We start from the raw sequence: 12,128 nt of genomic DNA on the forward strand, positions 1-12,128 counted from the left end.
CACAAGCTTTGTTCATAGTGATCGTTCCTAAGCCCACTTGACTTTGGACTACAGGCTCTCTGGCTCTAGGTGAATGATCAGACCATCGTGATTATCTGGGTCATGACGATTTTTTTTTGTATAGTTCTTCTGTGTATTCTTGCCACCTCTTTTTAATACTTCTGCCTCTGTTAAGTCCATACCATTTCTGTCCTTTATTGTGCACATCTTTGCATGAAATGTTCCCTTGGTATCTCTAATTTTCTTGAAGAGATCTCTAGTCTTTACCATTCTTTTTTCCCTCTCTATTTCTTGCATTGATCACTTAGGAAGGCTTCTTATCTCTCCTTGCTGTTCTTTGGAACTCTGCATTCAGATGGGTGTATCTTTCCTTTTCTCCTTGGCCCGCTGCTTAGATTAAATCACTGTCTGTTTTATTGTTGTAGGTGTGTGCTCAGTCGCTTGGTCGTGTATGACTCTTTGCGGCCTCATGGACTATATAGCCTTCCAGGCTCCTCTGTCCATGGAATTTTTCAGGCAAGAATGCTAGAGTGGGTTGCCATTTTCTTCTCCAGGGGATCTTCCCGACCCAGGGATTGAACCCATGTCTCTGGCATCTCCTGCACTGGCAGGCGGATTCTTTACCCCTGAGCCCCCTGGGAAGACATTTATTGTTGTATATTACTGTAAATAAGCATCGATCCTTAAGCAGTTGATTTAATGAAGATTAGCAACAAGCTTGCTCTTCTTTCCTGTTTTTTGTTCATTTTGGTCTCCCTGTGGCTAGTTTTCTTAAAGCTTCAGTGATGGTAGGGCATGTCATTATACCTCTCACAGTTTCCTAGGCTCTGAAATTAGTCAGTTATCTTAGTTAACCTCAGAAATTCCTCCCATCTCTCTAATTCTATTATTCCATGATTTTTATAGTAATGTGTCATGTGTGACTCAGGTTTCCAGCTTGGACCATGCAGTTATAAGGCATTTGTTAGTGAGTCCTTGTTCCTGACATGGAAAGAACACTTACATGGACCTTGAGTCAACATGAGCCTCTTGGTTGCAAGGCTCACTTGTCGGAGATTTTTTGCTTACTGGAAAGGTGATACCGTCCCTTTGCACAAGGATGAGTGTGGATCCTACAGTGCTATTGCATTGTGTTCTCCCAGGACAGGCTTGGCTCAGCTAATAAGAGGTTGCTTGGTGTGACTCAGATTTCAACACTTGCACTATTATTATAACCCAGTCTGTCTTCTGGAGCCTAAGTTATAGTGAAATAAGACATTATTATTCTTTCTTTTAAAAAATAATTTATTTATTTATGACTGTGCCGGGTCTTCATTGCTATGCATGAGCTTTCTCTAGTTGTGCTGAGCAGGGGCTACTCTCTGGATGTGATGTGTGGGCTTCTCATTGCTGTAGCGTCTCTTGTTGAGGAGCACGGGCTTCAGTAATTGCTGGTAGGGGCTCAGTGGTTGCGGCTCCTGGGTTCTAGAGCACAGGCTCAATAGTTGTGGCGCACGGACTTAGTTGCTCCACGGCATGTGGGATCTTCCGGGGTCAGGAATTGAACTCGTGTCTCCTGCATTGGCAGAAAGAAAGTAAAAGTGTTAGTCGTTCAGTCGTGTCTGACTCTGCTCCCCCTTTGTAGCCTGCCAGGTTCCTCTGTCCCTGGAATTCTCCAGGCAAGAATACTGGAGTGGGTTGCCATTCACTTCTCCAGGGGATCTTCCTGACCCAGGGATTAAACCCAGGTCTCCCACATTGCAGGCAGATGCTTTACCCTCTGAGTTACCAGGGAAGCCTGACAGTATTATTTTTAAAAATAATTTTTTTAATCAGCACAATGTGAAGGATTAACTGTGTCAGCATCTCTCTTTTTTTTTTTTTTTGTACCACTATGGCCTTTCCCACTGCTTTTTTATTTGTTGTTTCTTTTGATTTTGTTAAAACTTTTGATACTCCATCATTTCTTTGTATCAGACATCATGATCTCAAGAGCAGAGCAAGTGTACCCAGGGGTGACCTGGGACTGTGCCTTTGATTCCAGAACTCAGGAAACCTTTTGCTTTCCTGTCGTCATGTGTGTCGACATTCTCTTTAGAGTCCTTTCTCTTGAGTGGACGTACCCACAAAGGAGAGGTATTTGGAATCTGTGGCTGTCATAAATGAATACAAAGCACGCTGTTAATAAGAAATTCCTTGTGACTTCTAAATAGGCATAGTAATAACCCTGTTGTATGGATTTGAAGCCTATCATTTTTAGTGACTCTGCATGCAGGCATGAAAGTTCCTTTTATTAGATCATGGCTTGCAACTTGGCTCTTGAGGAACTAGTGAAGAGCAATGCACAAAGAATATGTTTTATGTGATGCCAGTTAAAATAGCACTAGTCAGCCTCATAATGAATCATTTGACCTCCATGGACATCCATTTCATCATCCATGAAATGTGGAAACAGGTCTAGAACAGTTTCTCAGGTCAGTATACGGTACTGACATTTGGGTTAGTTTATTCTTTTGTGGGGCAAGGGCTGTTCTGGGTATTGTTGGGTTCTTTATATATATCTATATATTTAGATTGAGGGCAGGAGGAGAAGGGGACGACAGAGGATGAGATGGTTGGATGACATCACTGATTCAATGGACATGGGTTGGGTGGACTCCGGGAGTTGGTGATGGACAGGGAGGCCTGGTGTGCTGTGGTTCATGGGGTCGCAAAGAGTCGGACACAACTAAGTGACTGAACTGAACTGAACTGATGTACATATTTAAGATTTCTTTGATGTGGGCCGTTTTTAAAGTCTTTGTTGAATTTGTTACAATATTGCTTCTTTTTTATGCTTTGGGGTGTTTTTTGACCCCAAGGTGTGTGGAAGCTTAGCTCTCCAACCAGGGATCGAATCTGCCCCCCCTACACTGGAAGGTGAAGTCGTAACCACTGGACCACCAGGGAAGGCCCCTGTTGGATGTTTAGAAGCAATCCTGGCCCCTACCCACTAGATGTCAGTAGCACCCCTCTAGTCGTGATGAACAAAAATGTCTCTCGACACTGCCAAAATTGCCCCTGTGGAGAACTACTGGTTTAGAATCACCTTTTAAAGGTATATTCAAACTGTCAAATGGTATGATTCAAAATATCAAGTATTGTGGTATTATGAACATAATAATTACGAGTGCTAAGTCGCTTCAGTTGTGTCCGACTCTTTGCAACCGTATGGACTATAGCCCACTAGGCTCCTCTGTCCATGGGACTCTCCAGTTAGGAATACTGGCATGGGTTGCCATTTCCTCCTCCAGGGCATCGTCTTGACTTAGGGATCAAGCCTGTGTCTCCTATGTCTCCTGCACTGGCAGACGGGTTCTTTACCACTAGCGCCACCTGGGAAGCCCAATAATTACGAGTCTTGTGATAAAAATTACTTCAGTGGAGGGATGGGAATGACCAGAGTTTATTTTACTTTTCCCTCTTTGGAAGGCTTTCTTGATAAAGTTTAAATATTGTTATGAGTTTGTCCCTTTTGTTCAAGTTTGATGACTCAGTTATCGAGGTGCGAGGGAGGCTGCAGGAGAAAAGCCTTTGAACAAACAACAGGAGGCTTCTGGGTGAATGGTTTCTGAACACAGTCATTAAAGGTAAATCCTAGCACATGACTGACACTCTTAAATATCTGTTGAATGAATGGATGATGAGTAGCTGGACAGGTGAATGAAATCTACCATTTCCAGCCCATGTGGCTTTAGGAACAGTATTTCATGAGTGACACCTAAAAACGGTGGCTTTGAAAGCAAAGGAAGGAGGTCATTGGGTGTGAGAACTCAGAGCCCCTTCATCCTTCCGTGGGTTCCCTCTGGGTACCTGGCTGCCTCTGCCTTTCCTTAGCCATCTCCTTATGCTTCTCCCTCTGGCCCTATATATCCTTACTTGACTTTTTTGCCCTGAACTGATTTTATTTGTGTTTTCCACATTGCATCATTTCTTTGAATCAGAAATCATGATCTCATGAGAAAATAGAACCTATCATGTTTGCCGGTGAGTCCGCATCTGCTCATTCGTTTCTTAACGCTTTTGGCAGGGCTGGGTCTTCGTTGCTGGCTGTGGGCCCTAGTTTCGGGGGCGGGCAGGTACTCTCTAGTGGCAGTGTACGGGCTTCTCGTTGTGGTGGCTTCTCGTTGAGGAGCACGGGCTCTAGGGCACGTAGACTCAGTAGTTGTGGTGCACGGCTTTGTTGCCCCTCTGCTTGTGGAATCTTCACAGACCAGGGATCAAACCCATGTCCCATGCACAGGCAGGCTGATTCTTAACCAGTGGGCCACTAGGGAAGCCCCACATCTGGGCATTCTTGAGGGAAGGAGAGTTTAATTGTTCTTCTCTGGTTGTCTGAATCAAACCAGTGCTCTGATTCCTGATGGTCTTCAAAAATCCACCTTCTTTTGATATTCTAGAGTCCCTTGTCTTTCTTTGATAATTTATTCCAGAGCAAAGGCTTTTGGTCAAAGGAACTTGTGTTGACAGCTCTGATTGATGGATTCCATATTAATGTCCTCATCACAATATTATTAATTTGGCACAAAAATATTTCTTCCGTTTTACAGTTAAAGAAATTGAGGCCTCAGTTTGTTACGATATAGAGCCAAGTGTCTGCAGTGAGTGAGTAGTTTAGTTCTATGAAGGTTAGAACTTCTGAGCTCAGATTACCAAGATGGAGGGTGGAATTGAGGCATGATAAATAATATGATACAAATGTACTAAGTCTGTAGTGTGGGAAAATCGAAAAATGTTTTCTTTCTGTTCTGTTTTAAAGTCACAAAAATAATTGTCTAGGGTGCTACTTCCTGGTACCATGGCTTTGATTTCATGGGGACATATTCTCTAAAACGGACACCTTACTTAACATCAGGAACTGTCCTGTGAATTTTATTTTGGCAAACGTTAATGGCTCATGATCTGCTTCTCTCTCTTAGGCCCTCTCTGACCATGCCGCATAGGAATCTGACAGGAAGCTGCAATGTTAATTGTGGCTGTAAAACACATGAATATGAGCCAGTCTGTGGATCGGATGGAATTACATACTTTAACCCTTGTCTGGCTGGCTGTGTTAATAGTGGGAATGTGAGCACCGGGGTGAGTATATTTCACAAGCTTCTGTAGGGTTAGATTTCATATGCAAACAGAAGGCTTCAGTCTCCCTTTTCCAAAAACTTCGAACAAGATACAGGCTATTTTCTGTCAAGGGCTTTCCCGGAGGCTCAGTGGGTAAAGACTCCTCCTGCCACGCAGGAGGCACAGGAGGTGCAGGCTTGGTTCTTGAGTCAGGAGGACCCCCTGGAGGAGGGCGTGGCAACCCACTCAGCATCCTTGCCTGGAGAATCCCATGGACAGAGGAGCCTGGCGGGCCACAGTCCATGGGGTCACAATGAGTTGGACACGACTACAGCAACTGAGCATGAATGCACATGCACTTCTGTCAAAAACCCAGAGGAAAGGAAATTATGCAATAAATACTATTATTTTATTTCCCAGGGATAATTGGAGTTTGTTAATATCATGATCTGATTCCACATCATTCCCCTCTAGTGACTTCCTGTGCCTACCCAGTGAAACTTGATAAGGTCGAGTGCTGGATGTCTCCTTTGCTGCCCCAACAGGGCCCTTGTAATGATGGATGTGAAGGTCGAGATGACCACGCTCTGTGCTGCCAGAAGAGAATAGGAGAGCACCTCCCCTGCTCAGAGCCTGTGAACGTGGGCAGTGGCCATTTTTCATAGACTATCAATTCAGATTTTTTTTTTAAACGTTCAGCGTAAAGTTATTTCTGTCAGTTCAAGAATAGGGTATTTTGAGAATTCACTTTCCCGTGAATTATAAATAGGCAGTAATACTGTGGGAGAAGGTTTTCATATTCTACTCCGTTCTTTATTGAGCCTGGTTCCATTCTTTGCATAATAACAGACTGTAGGCGGCTGCTTTCATTGAAAGGTTAAGGTGCCTTTGTTTGTTCTGTGCAGGTGATATGGGATGATACCGTTGACTGCGTGTCTTGGGGATGTCATATTTGATCTCTGAGTTTTAAACTATGGTGATGAATTGAGATTCCTCTTGCTGGCTCCTCATTATATAACTGGTGAGCTGCAGGGTGTGACTGAATTGAAAGGGACAATGAGACCTGCTCTTCAAATGAGGGCCACAGACCAGAGGACTCACTCCCCTCCGGGGAAGGACTTAGCCACTGAGTCCTCTGGTCTGTGGCCCTCATTCATACAAAGAGGCCCACAGTCCTTGGAGCACAGGCGGCCACGCAGCTCCCCATCTTCATATTTGTGCCTCCTGCTTCTCTGGGTGGCTGAGAGGTCACAATGACAGTGAGCTCAGCTGATGTCCATTCAGTAAAAGCAGCATAATAGGCAGAAAGGTCCATTGGCTGTTTCGTTTGAGACATCTTTTGAGTCCCTTGTATTAGCCGGTTTCAAATGAAATAACCAGTGGTACATTTACTAGTGTTGGTACTGAAGTCATTATGGTTGCATTGTGAATTCTCTGCATTTATTTAACAGATATTTACATTTGATCCTACACTGTTTCAGGGTTTTGCTAAGCACTCTGGTGAGCACAAATAAAAATAAGGTTTAGTTCCTGTTTTCCAGGGGCTTCTCTGTTTGGAGAGCCCAAGAATGAACATCCATTGAAACAGCATCTGATTTTGACCCCAAATGAGGATATGGAACTTGGCTGTACTTGTGCACAGTTGCATCAGACTCTTTGCAACTCCATGGACTGTAGCCCGCCAGACTCCTCTGTCCCTGGGATTTTCCAGGCAAGAATACCAGAGTGGGTTGCCATTTCCTATTCCAGGGGGTCTTCCCAACCCAGGGGTTGAACCTCGGTCTCCTGCACTGGCAGATGGGTTCTTTTCCACCTTGCCACCTGGGAAGCCCTTATGGAACATGACTAGTATAGAACTGAGTATTGGAGGCTTCTGATCAAAGTTTAAACAACCCTGAGCAGCAGATTTTGATGTACATGACTAGTATAGAATTGAGTATTGGAGGTTTCTGATCAAAGTTTAAACAACCCTGAGCAGCAGATTTTGATGAATATGAATAGTATAGAATTGAGTATTGGAGGCTTCTGATCAAAGTTTAAACAACAGTCAGCAGCAGATTTTGATGTTGTTAGATGCACTTTTTGAATCCTTACTGTTAAAATGAGGAAGATATTTTCTTCTCTTTTTTTCTTTTTTGAGCTGTGCTGCACAACTTGTGGGACCTCAGTTCCCTGATCAGGGATTGAACTCAGGCTGTGACAGTGAAAGCCTGGAATCTTAACCACTAGGCCACCAGGGAACTCCCAGCAGATACTTTCAATGAACTATCCTGCATATTTTTAAACGCTAGAATGATTTTAGAGCCTTTTAACTCTGACTGTTCGTATGCTGAATTTTGCTTTTGATCGGCATCCAACTGATCTTTATTACCACTTAGATGCGGAACTACACAGAATGCACCTGTGTCCAGAGCCGCCAGGTGATCACGCCGCCCACAGTGGGACAGCGCAGCCAGCTCCGCGTGGTTATCGTCAAGACGTACCTCAATGAGAACGGCTACGCTGTGTCTGGGAAGTGTAAACGGTCCTGTAACACCCTCATCCCATTCTTAGTTTTTCTGTTCATAGTGACCTTCATCACAGCATGCGCCCAACCGTCAGCCATCATAGTAACACTCAGGTGAGGATGGTGTTCAACGTCTAGGTTGGGTTATACACTCAGAATTGCCAGAATTTTTATCCCAGACTGGGGACTGATATGGTAAAGTGGTGATGAGAGCAAAATGAGATTGTGCAGGAAAGTGCTGAGACATTTACCTGGTGAACTTAAGAGAAGGGAGTTTTCCCATGTCAGGAAGGGAAAGGAAGACGGTAACATTTCACTGAGCATCCCAGATGGCTCAGTGGTGAAGAATCTGCCTGCCAGTACAGGAGACATGGGTTCGATCCCTGGGTCAGGTAGATCCCGTGGAGAAGGAAATGGCATCCCACTCTGGTATTCTTGCCTGAGAAATCCCATGGACGGAGGAGCCTGGTGGGTTGTAGTCCATGGGGTAACAAGAGTCAGTCATGATTTAGCAACTAAACAATGGCAACATTTCATACTCCAGAACTTTTTTTATTTAGATGAATTATATCCCCATAGTTCAGTGAACCTTTTTCTGGATGCCTTTGGTTCCTGAAGTCTCTACTGAAAGGTTCAAGTTCAGGAGCTGAAAGCTATGACTGTATTAGCTACAAGAAGCCTGGCCTGAGAGGAGGTGACAAGTCATTTGGTGAAGTCACTAAATTGTACATATGCCTCAGAATATTATCTCTGACCTTGTAGGTAGTTAATACCTCCAGCATCAGTGACCGTTGTTGCTGGGCTTGCAATTCCAAATGCTTATTTCATTAATTTCACTATCATATAACATTTTGGCATTGAATCAAGGAAAGGACAGACTAGAAAATGTAATTTTAAGTTGTTCATGCTGTGCTTTCTTTGCAGTATTATATATCCCGTTTTGTGTGTGTGTGTGTTTACTTCTGAGAGAGAACGTGGAGGTTTCCTTAATGGAGGCTCTATTTAAAATGTTGACACCAACACATTCAAATCAGAGTGTTGGTGTTTGAGGTAAAGATGGCCATAGGCGAAGGAAGGGAGTGGACAGTGTGGTGAAGAGATGAAAGCATGGCCACAGCAGCTTTAGGGGGACTGGGATGCAGGGGGATTAAGGAAGGAGGGGTGCCAGTCTCCAGTCTCCCTTTTGTGCCCTTCCTGGGCTCCTTGGTAACCCAGGATGCTGGCTTCTGGTGGGATGCATCTGCTGAGATGTCTTTCTTAGCAGGGAGGTTGGGCTGCTTGCCTGCCAGTTCTGCATAGTCTGGCTTCCCTTCTATGGGATGCTGAGTTAGATGTTGCTCAGCTTATGAGTTCCTTGATGGCAAGATAACAAATGGTACCCAGGAGTCCCACTGGTCCCATTGGTTTGGGACCAATCCTCAGATCCTCAGTCAGCAGATACTTATAGAGTAACAACAGTGTGTACCACACTGGGGAAATTGCTTTGAAAAAATAAAGAAATTAGGGGAAAAGATGACAAGCACACTGGTCCTCGAGAATTTCACATTGCATACTGAGAACCCCATGTGTATGGGCTAGAAAGGATGAAGTACTTCATCATGAAAACAATGGGAATCATTGCTAATCTAATACTTTGAACTTTAATTCTACAAGAGATGTTAAAAAACCAGAAAAGAGGTGCCTGTTTAACAGTGTTTAAACATGGCAGATCATTAGTTGTCTTCTAACCCAAAACTTCAGAAAAGGAGCCATTTAATCTTTGCTAATTACAAAATCAGTAGACTCCAATCATCCTGCCATGTGGGATTTACTTGGAACTTAAGTTTTAGGAAAAGAAGAAAAAATGAGGTGACGGGGAAGGATTCATTCTGTTTCTAACTTTAGAACTTATTTCCAATACGTTTTGGGCCTGTTAGAAAAAAAACTTTCTTCTCTATATTTTTCCTTGAGAAATTATAGAAGTAAATTTCAGTGTGCCATTCTGGAAAGTGCAGGCAAACAGAAAAAGAATACAATAGTTAGGATTCCCAATTTTTTTTTAAAGTTGATTTTGCAAGCTCAGAGCTGCTTCTGTACTTTCAGCCTGAACCTTTGTCCTTCCACCTGTTATTTACACAAAAAGTGGAGTTAATCAGAGTTCTTTGGAGTCTTCACTGGGTAGACCTTTATTCAGTGATTTAGCGATAAGCAGTCTTGTTCAACTATTGTTAGTAACTTCTAGTGAAATCAGTATTTTGGCCCATTATCTATGTGGTCCCTGGCCCTGCAGCTAAGCAGTCCTAATGTCATAGGACTTGACATTCATTTTCTTGAGGCCCTTGTTCTAAAATATTTCTTTCCCTTTTTGTAGGTCTGTAAAAGATGAAGAGAGGCCTTTTGCCCTGGGAATGCAGTTTGTTTTATTGAGAACACTTGGTATGTTCCTAAATTTCCCACAGTGCCTTTTAGTTCCTCTTTGCAGATACCAAATTTTCACTGTCCTTTAAAAATGTCAAGTCAGATCATTTGTTACTAGCTAGGAGTTTACACGTTAGTGGGCAGGCGCAACTTCCTCATTTTCTGATTTGAACCAACTCTGTCACTGATGAAACAAAACAAAACTGACTTTTGATTGGTTTCTCTTTCACTCTGAGTATGCACTTGGACTAAATTCCCCAGAGTTTTGTACAGTAAGAAATCTTGAACCAAGAAACTGTTGTGGGCTTACAGTCCTGGTGTTTCTGTCCTTTTTGTGACTTTGTAACTTGAAAATGGTGGGAATTAGTGCTTACTTTGTGTGTATGTGTGTCCGAAAATTTCAGTTCCTTATTTCTTTCTAGTAATTGTACTGGACTGGGTAAAGAGTATGCTGATCAGATTTTCTGAGGAAAAGAAATAAAAAATTCTAAATGGAAAAAAAGATGTCCAAATTGATACACAGGGACTAAGCTTTACTTAGTGGGTCAGTGGTAAAGAATCCACCTGCCAATGCAGGAAACGCGAGTTTGATCCCTGGGTCGGGAGGATCCCCTGGAGGAGGAAATGGCAACCCACTCCAGTATTCTTGCCTGGGAAATTCCATGGACAGAGGAGCCTGGTGGGCTGCCGTCCATGGGGCTGCAAAGAGTCAAACGTGACAGCAACTAAACAGCAGCAAGATTTCGTATTAATAGAGAAGCTTGTTAGCCCTGTGTCAATGTGGTGAGTCACAGAGTTTATTTGGACTCGAAGAACATCCTTCTGACTTCTACAAACATTGCGTCACCTGTGATGTCTTGGGACAGTGACGGGGAGCAGTGTGTGAAGTGCTCCATTAGCTTGACTGACTGCAGTATATTTTTATATGACTTCCTCATTGTCACGCATATTGCTTTCTTTCCTAGCGGGCAGTCTGTCACTTCCTTCAGCTGTTATTTTCCTCAGTAATCAGTATCATCATCCACAGGACAAAAAACATTTTTTTAAAATTCAAACTGCTTATTTCAATTTTGAAGGGTGAAACATTTTAAACATTTAAAAATCATCTGACCCTTGGCAACAGGAATCCTCTCTGGTATTCCTGTTTTGTCTTCTGTGGTGGTTGACGGCCCAGACCAAGAGTGAGGACTTGTCAGTGGGCATCATAGGCTTCCAGTGCCATGAATTGAGTGGCTTATTTGTTTTTAAATTTCAGATTTTAATCTGACTTTTTTGAGAGGAAGGTGCCATGCCACGTGGCTTTCAAGATCTTAGTTCCTGGGTCAGGAACCGAACCCAGGGCCATGACAGTGAAAACGCAGAGTCCTAACCACTGGACAGGCAGGGAACTCCCCTCCCTAATTACATTTTTATCAGTGTAAATTTTTATGTCTAAAAATATATTATTGCTCTTGTTTTAACTTAATAAAATCTTTTGTAAAATTCTTTTTTTTAGCTTTTTATTTTATATTGGAGTATAGTTGATTAACAATGTTGTGTTAGTTTCAGGTGTATAGCAAAGTAATTCAGTTACGAATATACATGCATCTGTTCTTTTTAGAGAAGGCAATGGCACCCTACTCCAGTACTCTTGCCTAGAAAATCCCGTAGACAGAGGAGCCTGGTAGGCTGCAGTCCATGGGCTCGCTGACGGTCGGACAAAACTGAGCGACTTCACTTTCACGCGTTGGAGAAGGAAATGGCAACCCACTCCAGTGTTCTTGCCTGGAGAATCCCAGGGACGGGGGAGCCTGGTGGGTTGCCATCTATGGGGTCGCAGAGAGTCGTACATGACTAAAGTGACTTGGCAGCATTCTTTTAAAAAATTTTTTTCCAAGTTAGGTTGTTATCTAATATTAAGCAGACATAAAAATGTGTTCTTGCTTTTTAGACATGATGTATCATAATATATCTAATAAGTAATACTTATAAAATGAACATCATAAAATGTCTAAAAACCAAAGCACATTCTGACTGAGCTGTGACGTGAAAGATTTAAAGTAGTAGAGAACATGTCTATAATAAGAATATTATGACAAGATGTGATGTATATTTACAAAAAAACAAGTAACACAGAAAAACCACTCCTCTCAACTGATTTTAGAGTAAA

The 12,128-nt window shown here is 42.9% G+C and overlaps 1 protein-coding gene across 2 annotated transcripts in view; it reads left to right on the forward strand.

Annotated features, from left to right (window-relative positions):
* Window positions 1–12,128, forward strand: part of SLCO5A1 (solute carrier organic anion transporter family member 5A1) — a 155,025-nt gene that overhangs the window by 131,029 nt on the left and 11,868 nt on the right. For both annotated transcript variants that reach the window (XM_018058432.1, XM_013969151.2), the window contains exons 6-8: window positions 4,938–5,097; window positions 7,455–7,696; window positions 9,933–9,997. In XM_018058432.1, the coding sequence (XP_017913921.1) occupies window positions 4,938–5,097; window positions 7,455–7,696; window positions 9,933–9,997 (467 nt within the window). The remainder of the gene's footprint in view (window positions 1–4,937; window positions 5,098–7,454; window positions 7,697–9,932; window positions 9,998–12,128) is intronic.

This window comes from Capra hircus, chromosome 14 (assembly GCF_001704415.2).
Source record: "Capra hircus breed San Clemente chromosome 14, ASM170441v1, whole genome shotgun sequence".
Lineage (NCBI taxonomy): Eukaryota > Metazoa > Chordata > Mammalia > Artiodactyla > Bovidae > Capra > Capra hircus.